The following is a 21,363-nucleotide window of genomic DNA, read 5'->3' as shown; positions in this document are numbered from 1 at the left end:
AGGTTCATCCATTTAATAGAAGAAAAATGATTCAACCCAGTGTCATAGCTCATGTGATTATGTCTCTAAATATAAAAATGATGCTGATCCATTTCATTAGGTCATTCAGCTTGAACAGAAAACTTAACTGCACAACACTGGAAAACAACTTAGATATCAGTTAGAACAAGAGAGAACTTGAGCAGTTGAGGATAACAGTGATGCCTGGGTGGTGAATTTAAACAGCAGTGGGAGAACTAGAATGGTGGAGTATTATGGAGGAGACCCGAACTGAATTTAAGCAACATGCAGCAGGAGGACTCTTACTCTGATTAGTAAGAACTGTACTGCTGTTGCTGAACAAGATCTGGACAAAAGTTTCATTAGGAAGTATGAGTAGGTTTAATAAAAATGGTGAACCAATTTGGAGAAGAGGATGACAAAGATTTAGAGAGAAATATGAACCTAAAAATAAGAAAGACGAATGACAGCAAAACTCAAATGAGAAGTAATTAAGATAAATATTCCAGATGCAAAAAATGACAAAAATAAGCAAATTATAGAGCATATTGAATTGCCCATGGAGCATAATACCAAGCTTTAGCAAGAAAAGTACAATCAAGTCAAAATCGAGAGAGAAACATCTTCACGAAATAAGAATGTGATCAAGCAGATAAGCATTCGGAACTCAAATACATGAAACATAAGGAATGAAACAAGTTACCAGAAGCAGAAGGTCAACTTAAACAGTATGACGTGGTAGCCATTTCAGAGGCTCCACTAATGGGAACAAAACATTCTAGAATATAAGATCTTTAGAAAAGACAGGGAAATTGGAACAAGTTAAATGATACACTGTTTGAGCAGACTGCCAAACACTGCCAAAAGTCAAGGAACGCCAGCAAACCTCTGGTCAGAGTTCAGACAGAAGCAATGGTGTGGGTGGCAATGTCACTCCAATCCAGAGGGCCAGATAATATTATGGGGACCTTTGTTTGAATGCCACCATGACAGACCATGAAATTTGAATTGTGAAAATATTTGGTCTATTGTCAATGGTCATTAAAACCCATCTGATTCACTAATATCATTTCGCAAAAAAAAAAATCCTTACATGGTCTGGGCTACATACGACTCCAAAGATGCAATAACTAAATTGACTCTACTCATTTATTGATATTAAATTTCAAATTTTGGACCATCCACCGAACTTATTTATATCAATTTATGTAACAAAGAAAATTGATGAGGGCAGAGCAGTAGATGTGATCTATATGGACTTCAGTAAGGCGTTCGACTAGGGTCCACATGGGAGACTGATTAGCAAGGTTAGATCTCATGGAATACAGGGAGAACTAGCCATTTGGATACAGAACTGGCTCAAAAAGTAGAAGACAGAGGGTGGTGGTGGAGGGTTGCTTTTCAGACTAGAGGCCTGTAACCAGTGGAGTGCCACAAGGATCAGTGCTGGGTCCTCTACTTTTTGTCATTTACATAAATGACTTGGATATGAGCATCAGGGGTACAGTTAGTAAGTTTGCAGATGACACCAAAATTGGAGGTGTAGTGGACAGCGAAGAGGGTTACCTCGGATTACAACAGGATCTTGACCAGATGGGCCAATGGGCTGAGAAGTGGCAGATGGAGTTTAATTCAGATAAATGCGAGATGCTGCATTTTGGGAAAGCAAATCTTAGCAGGACTTATACACTTAATGGTAAGGTCCTAGGGAGTGTTGCTGAACAAAGAGACCTTGGAGGGCAGGTTCATAGCTCCTTGAAAGTGGAGTCACAGGTAGATAGGATAGCGATGGCGGCGTTTGGTATGCTTTCCTTTATTGGTCAGATTATTGAGTACAGGAGTTGGGAGGTCATGTTGCAGCTGTACAGAACATTGGATAGACCACTGTTGGAATATTGCATGCAATTCTGGTCTCCTTCCTATCGGAAAGAAGTTTTGAAACCTGAAAGGGTTCAGTAAAGATTTACAAGGATGTTCCCAGGTTTGGAGGATTTGAGCTACAGGGAGAGGCTGAACAGGCTGGGGCTGTTTTCCCTGGAGCTTCGGAGGCTGAGTGGTGACCTTATAGAGGTTTACAAAATTATGAGGGGCACGGATAGGATAAATAGATAAAGTCTTTTCCCTGGGGTCAGGGAGTCCAGAACTTGAGGGCATAGGTTTAGGGTGAGATGGGAAAGATATAAAAGAGACCTAAGGGACAACTTTTTCACGCGGAGGGTGGCACGTGTATGGAATGAGCTGCCAGAGGATGTGGTGGAGGCTGGTACAATTGCAACATTTAAAAGGCATTTGGATGGGTATACAAATAGGAAGGGTTTGGAGGAATATGGGCCGGGTGCTGGCAGGTGGGACTGGATTGGGTTGGGATATCTGGTCGGCATGGACAGGCATGGAAAGGGTCTGTTTCCATCCTGTACATCTCGATGACTAAATATTCATTTCTTCATTTCAACCTACTTTCCCAGCTATTTCAATATTATTGGTAAATTTAGCTATGGTAATTTAATCTCTGCATTTTAAGAAATTAATATGGCATCATGTAGCATACCACCAATTACAATTTGCCAACTAGAAAAAGATCCATTTATGATGAGTTGTTACTTTCTGTTTGTTAGTTAGCTAATCCGCCATCCAAAATAAAACATTACCCTTCACACCATGTGATCCTATACTGTATGTTAAGTTTGTGCAGCACCCTATCAAATGTCTTCTGGTAATCCAGATATCCTATATCTACAAGATCCCCATTATCTACTTTGCTTGCTACATCTTTGAAGAATGATAGCAGGTCAGTCAAACATGATTACTCTTCATAAAATCATGTTGATTCTGATGAATTGTGTTTTGACTTTGTAAATCAACCGTTAAAGAATCTCCAAAAAAAAAAACAGATTTCATAAAATACGCAGTCTTTTTAATTTTTTTTGAGGTTCTTGGCAAGGTCAGCATTTGTTGCCTTCTGACCTTGAACCAAGGCCATCTTGGAGTGCAGTCCACCACATTTCGGTGTCTGGTGTTACTTTGTCCAGATTCAATCAATTACAGTTTCATGCTCACCAATACAAAGACAAGCTTTATTTGCCACACTTACTAACTAAATTCCATCAGTTTCTCTGGTGGCAGTTGAACCTCAACAATAACACGGGCCACACAATAAAGAATCAGTGACATTACCAACTTCCCTTAAGGGCAACAAAAAAATCTACGGAAATGAAATACAGTCTAAATTGCCCAAATCATTCTCCAGTTTTCCCTCAAATCAACACTGGAAGCACTGGAATATTAACGGATTAGTTCCATCTTTTTGTAACATTATTGTTTTCTCTAACTTAGTGGCTCATTAATCTTCTGCATGTCTGTCTGGAAATGCTTATGGATAGCTTTACATTATCACAGTATGACTAATTGGCAAGTTGAGATGCATTCTATGATGTTGAAGAAGGGTGATCAACCTGCATTGCGCTGCTCCCATGTAAGATCACGGAATTGTTCCAGTGCTCAGGTCATTCAGCCCATCATGTCTGTACCAGCTCTTCAAACAAACAAACATCATTTAGAGTGCCAATCTATTTTCTCCCCTCTATTGTCCCAACCCCACAAAAAAAATAGAAGCAGGTGAAAGTAAATGCCTGGAAAAGAAACAAGAATTTTGGCTGCTACACCTATTCTATCCCTTCAGGACAGTACCATTTTCAGATTCTATATTACAGTGCACAGCGTAAATGGTAATCTGAAACAGCATTCAAAGAATTATTGGTAACTTAAAATTGCAGATTGAAAACATATTGTGTTGAGGTTTTCTCCCCCAACTCCAAAAATAGTACCAGCAATTAATGAGGGTGGAGCATGAGCGTGCATTATTCAATGATAGGATAAGAACTGACAGGCCTTCTCTTATTCTTTTCTTAGATTTCCACCAGGTGAATGTTCCAGTGTCAAAAAGTGTGGTGCTGGAAAAGCACAGCAGGTCAGGCAGCACCCAAGGAGCAGGAGAGTCAACATTTTGGGTGTAAGCCCTAATGAAGGACGTAAGTACTGATGAAGGGCTTACGCCCAAAATGTCGACTCTCCTGCTCCTCGGATGCTGCCTGACCTGCTGTGCTTTTCCAGCACCACACTTTTTGACTCTGATCTCCAGCATCTGCAGTCCTCATGAAGGGCATGGATAGGATTAGTAGACAAAGTCTTTTCCCTAGGGTCGGGGAGTCCAGAACTAGAGGGCATAGGTTTAGGGTGAGAGGGGAAAGGTATAAAAGAGCACCAAGGGGAAACCTTTTCACGCAGAGGGAGTTACGTGTATGGAATGAGCCGCCAGAGGAAGTGGTGGAGGCTGGTACAATTGCAACATTTAAGAGGCATTTGGATGGGTATATGAATAGGAAGGGTTTGAACAGATATGGGCCGGGTGCTGGCAGGTGCGACTAGATTGGGTTGGGATATCTGGTCGGCATGGACAGGTTGGACCGAATGGTCTGTTTCCATGCTGTACATCTCTATGTCTCTAACTATAAATGCTCCAGAGACTGCCAATTGCAATGCAAAGGTCAACACAGCATCTTTGTGGTTATCTCCATAAACCAACTATCTCCCGCATAGCGGAATTAATTCTAGCTATATTCATACAATTCCAAGAAATCTGGGAAGTATCAAAGAGGTAACAGCCTCATTTGCCCCCTTTGTCTAGTGTTCTCATCATGGTTCGATCATCTAGAATTTAACAGGACAAGAATATTCTTCTCTGTGAGAAGTCCATCATGTTCCAATGAGTAAAGAAAGAAGCTGGTAAAAGACAAGCAGTTTCCTGGCCTGTTAACTGAACAGATAAAATATAAAACCTCTGTTATGATTAGACAATGACAATTATGTATCTATAATATTGCACAGTAAATTAGAACTGTGACTATAGCACCAATCCCAAATGTCCTGAGGGTTTGCTGACTCAGACAAATTATATCCCAAGTGGTTGTAGTTGCAAGCTTAACTAGGTTAAATAATCAAGTAATAGACACCTCAGCCCACTAGATCTATTTATAGGTTAGAATCCCCAACTGAACTGACACACAACAACTATACATCGTACATATTCAGAATCACTCGAAAGGAAAAAGTGAACCAGTGTTAAATTTTAAACACTATATAGTAGTTTTACTCATTTAAGCACTTTAATATCCTTATTACAAAAACTGCACGTGAAAGGCATTCCAAGGAAAGATTTCATACCCAAATGGCATTTGTACATTTTTTGAATGAACACACTGGCCTGAGCATGCCAGAGTTTGTTTTCTTTTGAAAATTTTGCTCTCAACCAACATCTTTAGAACATTACTATAGGCCGGTGAGTCTCACTTCTGTTGTGGGCAAAGTCTTAGAGAGAATTGTAAGGGATAGGATTTATGCACATCTGGATAGGAATAATGTGATCAAGGATAGTCAGCATGGTTTTGTGAAGGGCAGGTCGTGCCTCACAAACCTTATTGAATTCTTTGAAAAGGTGACGAAGGAGGTTGATGAGGGGAAAGCGGTAGATGTGGTATATATGGAATTTAGTAAGGCATTTGATAAGGTTCCCCATGGTAGGCTACTGCAGAAAATACGGAGATATGGCATTGAGGGTGAGTTGGAAGTTTGGATTAGGAATTGGCTGGATGGAAGAAGACAGAGGGTAGTAGTTGATGGCAAAGTTTCTTCATGGAGTGCCGTCACTAGCGGTGTTCCGCAAGGATCTGTTTTGGGACCATTGCTGTTTGTCATTTTTATAAATGACCTGGAAGAGGGGTTAGAAGGTTGGGTGAGCAAGTTTGCGGATGATACGAAAGTCGGAGGAGTTGTTGACAGTGAGGAAGGATGTGGCAGGTTACAGCAGGATATAGAGAAGCTGCAGAGCTGGGCAGAAAGGTGGCAAATGGAATTCAATGTAGCTAAGTGTGAGGTGATTCACTTTGGGAAGAATAACAAAAAGATGGGGTACTGGGCTAATGGTCGGATACTTGGTAGTGTGGATGAGCAGAGGGATCTTGGTGTCCATGTACACAGATCTCTGAAAGTTGCCACCCAAGTAAATAGTGCGGTGAGGAAGGCATATGGCGTACTGGCTTTTATTGGTAGAGGAATTGAGTTCCGGAGTCCTGAGGTCATGATGCAGTTGTATAAGACTCTGGTGCGGCCGCATCTGGAATATTGTGTGCAGTTTTGGTCGCCATACTATAGGAAGGATGTGGAGGCACTGGAACGGGTGCAGAGGAGGTTTACCAGGATGTTGCCTGGTATGGAAGGAAGATCGTATGAGGAAAGACTGAGGCACTTGGGGCTGTTTTCATTAGAGAAAAGAAGGTTTAGGGGTGACTTGATTGAGGTGTACAAGATGATTAGGGGGTTAGATAGGGTTGACAGCGTGAACCTTTTCCCGCGTATGGAGTCGGGTATTACAAGGGGGCATAGCTTTAAATTAAGGGGGGGTAGATATAGGACTGAAGTTAGGGGTAGGTTCTTCACTCAGCGAGTCGTGAGTTCATGGAATGCCCTGCCAGTAGCAGTGGTGGACTCTCCCTCTTTATGGGCATTTAAGCGGGCATTGGATAGGTATATGGAGGATAGTGGGTTAGTATAGGTTAGGTGGGCTTGGATCGGCGCAACATCGAGGGCCAAAGGGCCTGTACTGCGCTGTATTCTTCTATGTTCTATGTTCTATTATTTCATTGTTGTTTGCAGACTGGCATACAAAGTTGCTGTCTTACTTCTCTGCATTATAATAGTAGTTATCGTAGAAAAAGTACTTTCTTGACCGTTGCGAGATGTGAGATTGAGAAAGACATTACACAAATGCACTTTTTGCATAGTATAAATAACTATGTATTTGCCTAGCTGCAAGGTATCCTTTGTTCTTTTCTACTTTGAAGTTTTACTTTTCCCAAAAGGACTTGTGTCCTCAACATGATTTGCTCTGTTTTTGTTTGTTCTCCCATGTTGCTGCAATCTCACTACAGTTTATTAGATTAGATTAGATTACTTACAGCCCTTCGGCCCAACAAGTCCACACCGACCTGCTGAAGCGCAGCCCACCTAGACCCATTCCCCTACACTTACCCCTTTACCTAACACTACAGGCAATTTAGCATGGCCAATACACGTAACCTGCACATTTTTGGAGTGTGGGAGGAAACCGGAGCACCCGGAGGAAACCCACGCAGACACGGGGAGAATGTGCAAACTCCACACAGTCAGTCGCCTGAGGCGGGAATTGAACCCAGGTCTCTGGCGCTGTGAGGCAGCAGTGCTAACCACTGTGCCACCGTGCCGCCCACGGTCAGGTCAACTATACACAGATGTACAAATATTGATAATAATTCTATGATGACTCTCTCAAACCACCACAGTAATGCTTATTCAGGTACAAGGTAACTAATTGCGAAACTTTACTTTCTAATCAATTCCACTCTTCCTCCAAATTAGCCTGACAGCCACTCTGGAGCTCCCTTCTGAATTACCCTACTGATTGCCTCAAACTTAGCCCTCAGGGGATTTGGTGATATTTCATGGATAACATGCTCCTGTTTGTGAAGTAAACTCTCTCTAACTTCAGGCAATCTCAATCAACATCGAAATGATCATAGATTTAAGTAAAACCATTCATAAAATTGCCACTCTATCCACATAACAATAGAAACAAACAGTAGATAAATAGAAATGTCAAATTAGTGATGTGAGGGGTTTCACCAATTTAGGGACTGAAGAATAATGAAAACTATTTTTAATTGTAAACCAAAACACATGATGTCACAAATAATGTCAAAGTCCATCAATACATGGTTCTCCTCCCTGAGAGAGCGAACGCAAGTCAAATATTCTAAGTGTGACAGCCTCCTCAACAAACATTGAAGAGACAGTACAACGAGCTTTCTTGTACATTTCATCAATGCTGAATAGTAAAATCTCCTTTTAAAGGTTTGCAATGCAAGACCATATGTTGCATTGAAGAAAAACAGTTGCCCTTGAACAGCCTGAACAGTTAATGAATGGGAACTTGTATCTCTATAAAGTCGCTTTGATGGAACAAAAAGCCAAAAGGACTGCAGATGCAAGAAATCAGAAACAAAACCAAATGGCTGAAAAAATCCTCAGCAGGTCCATCTGTGGAGACAAAAATCAACAATTCTGGTCCAGTGACCCTTCTTCAGAACTGAGCTTTGATAGAACTACATGCTGCAAGACTAAGAATTGCTGAAGACCAACAAAAGCATGCTTTGCTGTCTATTTCAAAAAACAGCATCATACTGTCAGATTATTATATTCAGGTTAAAACTAATAATCATGTTTATTTCAAAGCAATATAACTTAAGATACAACGAATGCAAATAACAAGGAAACAATGAAAGTTGAATCAACGAACAGGATTTTAAAATATCATTTTTGGATCAGAATTTGACAAAAACAGGACTTGTGGATCACACAGTCGTGTGTCTCTCAACAGCATGACACACAATTAGACACTGTCAATTAAACATCACAAAAAGGTGGGTTCCTACTAAACGGCAAAAAGCCTTTGTTTTAAAATGAGGTGGTTCATAGCTCTGCTATTTTTCTCAGCCTCAGCTAAAAAGGAGATCAATTTAATTTCCAAAGCGTCATTTCTTTCAATAGCAGATCACCTCAGATTCTTTTAAAAAATGTTGAATTTAAAAACGAATGTACTTTTCCTTTCTGTTTCTTTGCTCTCTATTGATTCAATCTTTCTTCTCATTTTGTTATTTTTCTTCCTGTACTTCAGTTGCCCCATCCCAGCTAATAAATAAACTAAAAACACTAATAGTTCAATCTTGGTTGGTTCTCCCACGTGCAGAGTGGCAAAGAACCCAACCAGCTATCTTGCACTTTTATTGCCAGAGTCCCTGGTTGCTTATGGTATTGGCTAGATAAGTAGTTTCAAGAGAAAAATGGATGGGAAGTAATAAACTGTTATTGTACTGAGTGGATGAGATTGCATAAAACACAAGGGCAATGTTCAACCATTTTGCAATCTTTTAAATCTGAAGATTAGATATTACCTTCAATTATCATTCAAATATTTCCTGTTTTTGTGATATAGCCTTGTGCTTTTGCACAATTGGTACTTCACTAGGCTTCTTCCTCATGTTTCAAGTTAATTTCTCAATTCTCAAGAGGTCCCAAATGCCCATAGTAAATTAGATTAATCTGTAATAATATAGGTCTGAACTAAACAGACGATAATCATAAAAAAACTCTGAGAAGGGAAGCACACACCTACCAGCATCTGTAAACAAACAGATTATTTGCTTCACATTGATCCACTGTTGACCCCTAATGAACAATCCTGCGATTTTTCTTTAGGGAGAAGGGGTGATGGCCTTAAGACATTACATTATTGTGTCTTATTTCAGGTGCCAAATTCCTGTTTACATTTCACATTTCCAACATGCATAGTATGTCTTTATTTCTTTACAAAAAGTGCAAACTTACCTGATGCATTAGGTACTTAGTCTGAAACATGGCTGAGATCAAGGAATCTTCAGCTGCAAAATTGCACAGAATGACGCACAACTAACTATTTATAATTTATAATTATAAATGTATAATTCTTTCAATCATACCAACTCTTTTTTTAAACTCTCACTAGTTTGCTAGAGCATTCAAGTTTGTACCAATATAAACTGCTAACATTCTATATAAATCGACATTTTGCAAAGAGAAAGTGCAGCGTTTACATCTTTTTGAATGGATTTGTGCCTGGTGTTCTTAAAATAGGACCCAGTGTAACCCTTTCCACAAGTGATACTGTAGGAGCTAAGTACAAACGATTCTACAAGGAAGGCCACCTATAATTACAAAGTTCAGCCAATGACAAATTACAGTTTTACAACAATTCTTACATGTTTTCCACATTCCCTTGGGGTTCTCCAAAAATACATAAAGCGCTCAAGATAAGTACTTGCAGTTAATACATCACTCAACCACAGTACTTTCTTGTGCAAATTATTGTCTAACAGACTATGGTGCCCAATTTAGCCTTTCATAACAACCACTTTGTCTGGCTTTTAAGTCACTGCAGCAATGTGTGTCAGAGACTTACTGAAAATGGTTCAGATCTCAAAACAAGGAATACAGATTGGTCCACAAAGAATATACATGAGTAATCCCAAAGTAAATGAGTCCTAACTGTTTACCTTAGTTAGCAAATTATTTACAAGCCACACCCTCAAATCTTATGGCGAGCAATAGTTCAACAGATTTTATCTAAATTTAAAACCACTGCTTTCACGTTCTATTGGTCGAGTGCCAGGCATATTGGAAAGGTCCTGATCAGACAGATCAAAATTTGAAACAATGTCCCATAAAAGAACCCAAATCGTTCACACTAATTTTCTGCTTGGTATTACTTCCCGCCCCCCCCACCCCACCCCCACCTCACTCCTCTACACTGTGTGCAATTTAATGAAAAAGGAGACAGGCTGTTTCTGCATGGGCTTTTATCAGCAGGAGCAGAAATATATGCTTTGCTTATAATTCACTCAAGGAATTTTTGATTGCATCCTCATGCTGTTTCTGAAGAATTCAAAAACACTGAATAAATAAATAAATACATGTGGAACTGCTTCTGTATACTTTATTAGCTTTTACAACATTTTGCTCAGAAATGTAATACAAAGCTGACTTGTAGTTTTGTATTTCTATATCAACATGTATTCGTGAATTAAAAATAGCTTGTCTGGTTCTCCTAATCATTGAATTAGTAAAATTGCTACCCAACATGGAAATGAACTATGCATAGACTAGGAGAGGTCCAGATTCAATTTCTGGTCTTTGTCCAATTTGTTGCCCTCTAGCACCCTGGGTGGTGGGGAGGGGATTGAATTAGTCATAGTGCTATCAGATGGATGACTACCACACTCACCAGCCAGAATTGTGTGCAAGTGGATAATGAGCTCTTTTGTGCCCTTAAGATACAAGAAAACACCTGAATGCACGGCTCAAATAAAGGTGACTGCCTTGACATAAAGGTGGTTTGGGGGAGAAATAGTTTGAAGTGTGCAAAGATTGGCTTGTAAGACATTTCCAAAAAGAAAATGCGAGGGAAAGAGACAGAAATGCCAGAGCATTCTCACATCTTTGAGGAGAATCTAATACTGTCCCCAGTGCTTTGGGGATTGACATTTAATCAGTCAGGAGTCAACTAGATGGGGAATGTGCTGACTTTCAATTTCAGCCATGGTTAAATCCAGGGTTGAGAGCTTCACAGATGTTTTTCCTACCCAGCTGCCAATCGAGGCCAGGATTCTCTTCTTACTCTCCTGCCAATTGAGGCCAGGATGGGTCTCATCCACTGCCATGGGTATTCAGCCAAAGCAGGCACCAAGCTGATCGGGCAGGAGGCCTGAAAAGCAAAGGGAGTCCCCTTCTTCAAAGAAACTCCATACAGAATTCAGGGACGCCACATGGGGTCCAAATCATAGTCACACCTCTATCCTTGCTACCAACCCTCCTTCACTCTGCATCCTCCATTCGACTGTCATTCACATGTGATCTCAGTCACCTGGCAATCCTAGGCCTCAGATGGACACAATCGTGGTATCTGCTATGATATTGCTAGCCCATCAAATCCTGACAGTTATCACTGCAGATAGCGCCTCAGGAGGTTGAGAGCTGCTACTGCATCCACCAGAGTCAGAATTGCCAAAGCATCAAGAGGGGAAGGGTTCTGTCCATAGCCAAGGCAAGGGGCAGTAATCGGTGATGGCTTTCAATGAGCACCCCATCCATCTCCTGTTGTATCTCAACTTTTATGAATCAGGGTCCCTTGATCAAGCAATGAGTGTCTTTGGAACAGGAACCCTCCTGGAAGCCCATTATCAATTCCAAATGGGTTCGCTTTTCAGGCTTCTGGAATGGTTCATCCCTACCCATTGCTGCGTTAATACCAGTAGTGTCAAGAGGAAGCTATGAAGTGGCAATGGAGGTACTGAATCAGCAAAAGAAATTTTGTATCATCGTTAGCCACAGATGAGGTGCTGGAGATCTGGAGGGTAGTGAATATTCTATCATTATTCATGAAGGGCTGCAAAGAAAAACCTGGGAACTATCAACCAGTAAGCCTAACATCTGTGGTAGGTAAGTTACTTGAGAAGACTCTAAGAGATAAAATATGCATGCATTTGCAAAGACAGGATTTGATTAGGAGTAGTCAGCAGGGCTTTGTGCAAGGGAAGTCATGCCTCTCAATTTTGTTAAAGTTCATTCTTAAAGTGACCAGGAAGGTTGAATAGGTGAAGGCAGTAGACCTAGTCTATATCGATTTCAGTAAGGCCTTTGATAAGGTTCCATATGGTAGGCTGCTCTGGAAGGTTAGATTGCATGGAATCCAGGGGAAGCTGCCAAATTGGATACACAATTGGCTTAATGGTAGAAATCAGAGAGTAATAGTGGAAGGATGCTTGTCAAACTGGAGGCCTGTGACTAATGGAGTGCCTCAGGGTCAGTGTTGGGCCCATTACTGTTTGCTATCTCTATCAATGATTTATATGAGAATGTACAAGGTATGATTAGTAAGTTTACAGATGACATTAAAATAGGTAGTATAGTGGACAATGAGCAAGACAATCAGAAATTGCAGCAAGATCTTGATTAGCTGGGGAAGTGGGCCGAGAAATGACAAATGGAGTTTTAATATAGATAAGTGTGAGGTCTTGCATTTTGAAAAGTCAAATCAAGGTAGCAGTTTCATGGTGAATGGTAGGGCTTAAGGAGTGTAGTGTTGTGGAACAGAGGGACCTTGGGAGTTCAGGTGCAAGGTCCTCAAAGTGGAGTCACAGGTAGACGGGGCAGTTAAGGCAACTTTTGGCACACTGGCCTTCATCAGTCAGGGCACTGAGTATAGACATGTGGGCTGCACGGTAGCTCAGTGGTTAGCACTGCTGCCTCACAGCGCCAGAGACCCAGGTTCAATCCCCACCTCAGGCAACTATTGGCATGGGTTTCCTCCGGGTGCTCCGGTTTCCTCCCACAGTCCAAAAATGTGCAGGTTAGGTGAATTGACCATGCTAAGTTGCCCGTAGTGTTAGGTGACGGGGTAAATGTAAGGGAATGGGTCTGGGTGGGTTGCTCTTTGGAGGGTCAGTGTGGACTTGTTGGGCCTGTTTCCACATTGTAAGTAATCTAATCTAATCAAAGTTATGTTGCAGTTGTACAGGATGTTGGTGAGGCTGCACTTGGTGTACTGTGTTCAGCTTTGGTCACCTTGCTATGGGGAGGATGTTATTAAACTGGAAAGCGGGCAGAAGAAATTTACTAGGACTCTCTGGTCTGAGTTATAGGGAGAGGTTGGACAAGTTGGGACCTTTTAGCTTTGGAGTGTAGGAGACTGAGGGGGTATCTTATAGAAAGTGAATATAAGATCATGAGAGGCATAGATCAGGTGAATGCACACAGTCTTTTGCCCACGATTGGGGAAATCGAGGGCTAGAGGACATCAGTTTAGAGTTAGATGGAAAAGAATAGAAGCCAACCCGAGGGCAACTTCTTTTATACAGAGGGTGGTACATATATGGAATGAGCTTAGCAAGGTTTGAAAAGATTTGTAGCTCAGGTTGAGGTTCTGGATGTCAGTTTGCTCGCTGAGCTGGGAGATTCATTTCCAGATGCTTCGTCACCCTACTAGGTAACATCTTCAGTGGGCCTCAGGCGAAGCACTGTACATGATTCCTGCTTTCCAATTTATATGTTTGGGTTTCTTTGGGTTGGTGATCTTATTTCTTGTTCTTTCTCAGAGGATGGTAGATGGAGTCTAACTCAATGTGTTTGTTGATAGAGTTCCAGTTGGAATGCCATGCTTCTAGGAATTCCCGTGCGTGTCTCTGTTTGGCTTGTCCGAAGAGAGACATGTAATAGAATTCCTAGAAGCATGGCATTCCAACTGGAACACCATCAACAAACATATCGAGTTAGACCCCATCTACCACCCCTTGAGAAAAAGAACAGAAAATGACATCACCAACCCAAAGAAACCCAAACATATAAATAGAAAGCAGGAATCATTTACAGTGCTTCGCCTGAGGCCCACTGAAGATGTCACCTAGTAGGGTGACGAAGCATCTGGAAACGAATCTCCCAGCTCAGCGAGCAAACCTACATCCAGATGGAGTGAGCTGCCAGTGGAAGTGGTTGAGGTGGGTGCATTAACAAAATTTAAAAGGCATTTGAACAAATACACAGATAGGAAAGGTTAGGAGGAGATGGGCCAAGTGCAGGGGTTAGCATGGATGGACATTTTGGTCAGCATGGACCAATTTGGGTCAAAGGGCCTGTCTCTGTGCTGTAGAACTCTGATTATTGAGAGTTCTACTGCCCTATTGTTCAAGCCTACATTCACCTGACCATTGAGGAACCTGGAGATAAACCATCAGGAATGCTCTCAGTTGAAACATTAAATCTACTTGCAGTTTCAAACAAGGAAGAACAAAAACCCTTAGAATAGAAGATTTCCATTCTTCCCATGTCTTACTCTCATAAAAACACAGTCATAACACCATGATGGCATAGGAATAAGACCATTCAGCCAATGGAGTCCATATTATTAAAAATAGCAAACACTGGAAATACTCACCATTTAATGAACCTTTCAGAAAAAGCTCCAAATGCAAGAAGCTTTAAGCAAGCTCAGATTGGGGGCGGGGGATGAGGTGCAGACAGAATCTGAAGAAAGAGAGAAGAAGGAGAGACAATGCAGAAAAGAAAAAGAAAAAGAGGGCCTGTCATAGGGTAAACTGATGATGGTTTAGTTGCAAGATCACCAAATAAAGTTCAAGGAGACATGAACTGGTCCAATCATTCCAGTGGTTTAGCACTAAATTGGAGATCAAGGAAGAAAAGACTTGAATTTATATACTGCCTTTCATTTTCACAACCTCCCAAAGCATTTTACAGCCAGAATACCTCTGAAATTTAATTATTGTTATGTTGCAAGAAATACAGCAGGCAATTTGCAAGATAATGACCAGACAGTGCAGATTGATGTCTGTTCAGGGATAAATATGAAACAGGACACTCGCTTACTTCCTCGGGGTTAATGTTTCATTTGAGAGACAAAGCTGTTCTGGTGTGCTAGTCTGGATTGATGCACTCAAGACTCTGGATAGGGACCTGAACCCACAAACTTTACGATTCAAAGCTAAGACTGTTACCAATGAATTCAATTTTGTTCCAAAAGGTAGCTCTAAATAGCAATGGGCAAAATAAAATATATTACAGAACAAAAGGTCTATTTAAAACAAAAGCATATAAAACAAGTTACTCTCAATTGTAGGCTACTTGTTTGCTGTAATAGCAATAACTATTGAAGTTTATTGACAGTATTAAAACATTGCTCCACGTGTCCAATTACCAAGCATTAAGCATAGTTGGCTACTAAATTCACAGAAGGGATTAATGTCAATTATAGCACTTCTTGGAACCAAATCAAAATAAATCTAAAATGTTGGCTACAAATCTGAATGTCATACCCTCAAAGTATGTTTTGCATAAAAAGGGAGAGATTAAATGCTACAATTGAGCCACAGCCTAAATTCAAGAGGTTGAGCTGGTGAACAAACCTTGTTCAAGAATAGAAACTTTACCTACACTTTTTTTCTGTGGCCTAAGTCTAGAAATACAAAAGCAGTAAGTTTCTCCTCTTGCTATTCACATGTTGCAGTATATCTAGGGTGGGATGAATAGAATTCAAGAATATTTTCAAACTGAAGATGATCTTATAGTGTTTTGGTTTGTAGAGTGTGTCAGTGAACTATTTGGACCAGTGATTTCTGGACTGATTCCTAATCTGTCCTGAGCTCAGTGACTAAACAGTAATTGTGCTGAAGTTAACTTCAGCACCCCACATTATGAAGGGAATCATTAGTCGATAACCCCTTATAAGAAATGCAGATGTATAACATATCAATCAGGGTAAAAATGAACACAACTGATACTCACCTTGGTAAAACAATTTGCTAACACTGATCAACTTGACACATACAGGCATATAGACCAAATATTGCTTAAAAGGATTCATTGGAATACTTTTAAAAATAATAAGTAACAAAATGCAATAAGATCCTTTCCTATCTCAACAATATACTTGTGTTAAAGTAACTTAATAAAATGATTCAATGTATGAAGGAACACAGGGAGCGAAGTCCTCATCAGCCAAGATAACTAAATTAGAATGCATCAATGATCAGAATCTATTTAGATACTCAGACAGTCTTTCAATAAAATTGCTAGAATTATATTGTTAGGAGCCAAATTGAAAAGCAAAGCAGAAATCTGAACTGAATTTCAACAGAATTCATTTTTGGGGTAAAATTTATAATGGAGAGTTTTATTTCTGTTTAGTCACCATCATATTTTCCCTGGGGTGAGCGAGTCCAGAACTAGAGGGCAAACATTTAGGGTGAGGGGGAAAGATTTAAAAAGGACCTAAGGGCAACGTTTTCATGCAGAGGGTGGTGCTTGTATGGAATGAGCTGCCAGAGGAAGTGGTGGAGGCTGGTACAATTTCAACGTTTAAGAGACATCTGGATGGGTATATGAATAGGAAGGGTTTAGAAGGATATGAGCCAACTGCTGGCAATTTGAACTAGATTAATTTAGGATATCTGGTCAGCATGGCCAGGTTGGATCGAAGGGTCTGTTTCCAAACTGTACAACTCTATGATTCTAGCATAGAACTGATGCGGAGATCAAATCACAATCATTGATGCTGCATTTATACTGTTCTTTTAATTTAGATTCTGGGAGCCCATCAACCGTGAACCTATTCCTGTTGTGTATGCTGTTATTTTCGTTTTCTGTAGCCTAGTAGTAGACACGGGTTAGACCGGGTCCAATTGCCTGCTGTTGGGTTATAGAAACAGCACAATCATCAGGAGCCAGATCCCAAATAACAGGCTGCCTAAATTTAACTTGAGAAGAAGTGATTCCATATCAAACATCTCAAAGTACTGAGCACACAATGAACAGTTTTAAAGTGCAATTTACAATTGTGCAGGCAACCCCTAAATCCTTTTGACTTCACAACATGGGTTGACAATACATGCAACTGCATTAAAAAAAAAACTATACTGACGTACAATGTACAATTTTGTAGCAAACTTCTCTCCTCCATGCCACATGACACAAAGGCACACAGCAATTATGGCTGCCAGAATGAAACAATCAACCATTTGTGGAGTGATACAATTAATAGTCACAAAACAGAATACAGTCAACTCGGAGTGTGGCTGGACAATTAAAAAAACACAATCTTTAACACTCAACTCCTCCATTGTGTTAGTCTTGTAACACACTCGTAATCATCCTCTGTTGTTCAGAATGTAAATGCACGCAATTTTAAAGTAATCAGCTAAGCTAGGAGTTCAATTCCAACAGTAACATCTAAAACACTCTTCAAAGAATCATGGGACATAGGAGGTTGCCATTTAGCCCTCCATTCCTGTACTGATTCTCAGAAATTACACTCCTCATCCCAATCCCCAGTATTTCCCCATAGTTTTCTTTTAAGATTATATTAAATTATATCTTGAACATTGTTGTTGCTTCTGCTGCATTTCAGGTAACAACAGATCATAATTTACTGAGAACAATAATTGGAATATTGCCTTGTAGTTGCCTAAATGCACACAGTGCAAGGGGTGGCACAGTCAATCATATACATATGAATGTATATATGTATGTACATAGATATAATGAATGTTTGTATACTTAGTGGTTAGACATTAGAGAAATGTATTTGATTTAGGCTTTGTAAGAGTGGGGGAGATAAATCCATCACAAAAGAAATTTGGATTGTCAGCAGGAATAAGGCAGACACATATCCTCCTCACCAACACTACCTCCCAGGCTATGCCAATTCCCATCATTGCTCCACATTAAAAGAGACAGTTCAGAGAACAGCTCTGCAATAAAATTAGATTTTAACAATCGTAGCAACGTTACCTGCTGTACAATATGCTCCACATACAATGGGGCAGACATCACTTTCGCCTCTATGATGGAGCAGAACATCGCTGTACAAGTAAGGCTCATGGAATGAAACAGAAAGCAACACTTGACAAGTTTTTACCTCCAACATCATGACTCCAAAAAAAAGTTTGCGCCGCCAGGGTTGTATCCTAACAATCAGTACAAGAAGTTTCAGTTTCCCCAGATGTAAATGAACAGGTAATGTTAGATTAACTCCCCCCGCTCCCAGGGAAACCTTCCACCAAATCGGTGTGTTTACTAGGAATTTCCCCTGCTTTGACGTTACACAGTCGAACACAGCCTCTATCCCCAGCACCTTTCTCCTCGTTTTAAATCTCATTTCCTTCTTTTTTCTAACACATGGTCCAAGTGTAGGGAAGGGAAAAGGGGACGTCTCTTCTTTCCCTTAACCTTCTCTTACCTCAGTTTCAGGTTGGCCATGAACTCTCTCATGCTGACGGTGTCCAGGAGAACAAAGTCTGCCTTCCCGAACTCCAGGCTTTCCTGCTCCGCCATGGTTTCCCCCTGTGTCTCTCCGGACCGGCAGAGAGAGAGAGGAACAGAAGATAGAAGAGACTTTCTTTCTTTGACCAGAACTCCGACTCTTTCTTTCTCTCTCTCTCTCTCTCACACACACACACACTTTAACCCCGCACACAGGTTTCCTTTGGATTTAGCAGTATATTTGTCTTCCTTCCAATGCAGTGATGTTGGTGAAGCTTCCCGTCTGGATTATTTTCCTCTTTCTTTCTTTCTCTCTTTCCCTCCCTCACTCACTATCGCCTTCCTTTACTCCGACCAAACTGCAACCAACCCTCCGCAGCCGCACCTCACCTGGGCGAGAAATGTCAGCGCGGAAGGCGGGCGCGCTCCCGTGGCACGGCGCGTCACCCTGGCTTTGGAAGGGCGGGAACGCGCCTGCCGGCTGGCCGTCCGGGCAGGAGCGCGTGCCCCCTTCGCCGAGTGGGCGGCGCTTGGTTCCCCTTAGCCCCGCCCCCTCGCCCCACACGCGTCCCCACCTGGTGCTCAGGTGAGGAGGCGGCTGGCTGGCTGTCAGGTACACTCAGGGGCTAAAGATGATTCCGCTGTTTAAACTTTAATGCATTGTCTGAGCTGAGCTGTCACTTTTTTTTTCATATGTTATCTCGAGAATGCAACTCAAAAGAATTTCTGGGATTTACGTATTAATGATCTGAAACCTGTAACCCATTCTAAAAGATGAAAGACTTAACAGTAATCTTGGTTTGTGTGAAGGGTGATGAAGGGCTTTTGCCTGAAACATTAAATTTCCTGCTCCTCAGATGCTGCCTGACCTGCTGTGCTTTTCCAGCACCACTTTAATCTAGACCCCAGCAATCTAGGTGTGTTCAATATATTGTTTCAGTTGCATTACACTATATTTTACTGTAAATTCTGTCTTATGATCCTGCTCCACAGCTCCTTGTTGAAGGAGCAGTGCTCTGAAAGCTAGTACCTCCAAATAAACCTGTTGCACTATAACCTGGTGTTAAGTGATTTTTAACTTTGTCCACCCCAGTCCAACACTGACACCTCCACATCAAGGCTTTTTAAACCAAGTCATCTTTAGCATGGTGGCTCAATTCAACAATTCACATTTATTGTAGTGCCTTTAATGGGCAGAATGGGCCACTTCTTCCACCTCTTTTGGATTCACCAGGATGCTGCCAGGGTTGCAGCATTTTGACCCAGAAGTAAGGCTGGATAAGTTGGGTTGTTTTGTTGGAGCAGAGAAGGTGTAAAGAAAACATGATGGAAGTGCATTAAGGTTATGAGAGGTTATCCTGGCACTTTACCCTGCCACCTACCTTCCAACCAATCCACCTGATACCCTACACTTCCAACTTAACTTATGCATTTGCCTTTTCTCAATTATCTGGTGAGGATCAATGTGACAGGATCAATGAAAAACCAGCTGTTCTCTCCATTGAAGGATCAATAAGAAGGGGGCATACTTTAAAATGAAAAACAGGAGGTTTAGAGAGGATTTGAGGAAGCATTTTTTCACCCAAACGGCATAGGGATCTGCAATACACTCTCTGAGAGGATAGTTGAGGTGGGAAACCTTAAAGCTTTAAAAAGTACCTGGGTGAGCACTTGAAATATTATAACATTTAAAGCAGCCGGCCCTGTTTAGAAAAGTGAGTCTAGTGTATGCTTTCTGTGATTTTTCTGGATGACCTTCAGAGATAGAAGTCACATAACTGAAGCAATAAAGGAAACGGCAAAGGCAGTGGTGAGTGGATTGTAAGGGAAACCACAACATCTTTTATCAGTAGTAGCAGTGGTCCATGTTTAAAAGTCCCAAAGTCATCTCACCAGGTAATTGAGAAAAGGCAAATGCATAAGTTAAGTTGGAAGTGTAGGGTATGAGGTGGATGGGGTTGTTTGGTTGGAAGGTGGGTGGCAGGGTTACAGATGTCAAATGGGTGAGGCATAGAGTGGCAAATGTATGGTGGTAGAGTGGAGGGGTTATGGGGAGGTACAGATGAAAGGTATGTAAGGAAGGGAAATGTAATGGTGTCTGGGAGGGGGGGTAAGCTCTGTTGCCCTCAGGTATCCATTACAGTTGGGAGTGGGCAGGTGTCCAGGATGGGGATTTGGTTGTGTGTCCATAAGGAGTGTGGTAAGTCAGGTATCCATGCATTAGGGGTCGGGGTTTGTATGTCTATGGCAGGAATGGGGTGTCACTTAGGTTTCTATTGTGAGCAATGCTGATCATTCCTGAAGAAGGGCTAATGCCCGAAACGTCAATTCTCCTGTTCCCTAGATGCTGCCTGACCTGCTGCGCTTTTCCAGCAACACATTTCCAGCAATGCTGATCAAGTCAAGTAATTGATTAGGTCCAGTGGTGAGTCAAAGGAAGTCAGTTTTATAGATAGCCAGAAATTAGAGGAGGTTTTAATCCTCTAATCATTCCTGGCTAACTTAACGTAAGTCAGAATTATCTGAGGTTTACAACTCTAACATAGATTTTGGGAGTTTTTCAGAAGCTTTTAAGACACTACATAATTTAGAGTTTCAACTTCCCGGGAAATTCCCACATAGTACTGGCACAGCTCATCCGAGTGACCCAGCCACACTTCTCAGGGTATGGCTGGTCTCTGACTATCAAGAGACTGAAAAATCTGATCTGTGATTCCCAGTCAGGCTGGTAATGGCTTAGACAGATCTTGCAAGTGGTGGTATGCCTATCGATCTACTGCCCGTGTCCATCTAAGTGGTATAGGCCATGGCTTTGCGGGGCCTATTGAAAGAGAGTTGCTTAAGTTCAGCTTGTAAGTTGGGCACGTTGTTGCTACTGTGTAACATTAGTGGTGGGAGTGAATGTTTAAGGTA

The 21,363-nt window shown here is 41.3% G+C and overlaps 1 protein-coding gene across 1 annotated transcript in view; it reads right to left on the bottom strand.

The window, feature by feature from the left end:
• Positions 1-18,654, bottom strand: part of LOC122540010 (unconventional myosin-Id) — a 533,316-nt gene extending 514,662 nt beyond the window's left edge. Inside the window, exon 1 of the mRNA XM_043675298.2 lies at positions 18,428-18,654. Coding sequence (XP_043531233.2) covers positions 18,428-18,522 — 95 coding nt within the window. The 5' untranslated portion in view covers positions 18,523-18,654. The remainder of the gene's footprint in view (positions 1-18,427) is intronic.
• Between the last annotated feature and the right edge of the window lie 2,709 nt (positions 18,655-21,363).

This window comes from Chiloscyllium plagiosum, unplaced genomic scaffold (genome assembly GCF_037043375.1).
Source record: "Chiloscyllium plagiosum isolate Xiang-an unplaced genomic scaffold, Cpla_swu_hap1 HiC_scaffold_32, whole genome shotgun sequence".
In the NCBI taxonomy this organism is placed as follows: Eukaryota; Metazoa; Chordata; class Chondrichthyes; order Orectolobiformes; family Hemiscylliidae; genus Chiloscyllium; species Chiloscyllium plagiosum.
Note: the sequence above shows the minus strand (reverse complement) of the source record. Positions and strands in the feature narration are given on the sequence as shown.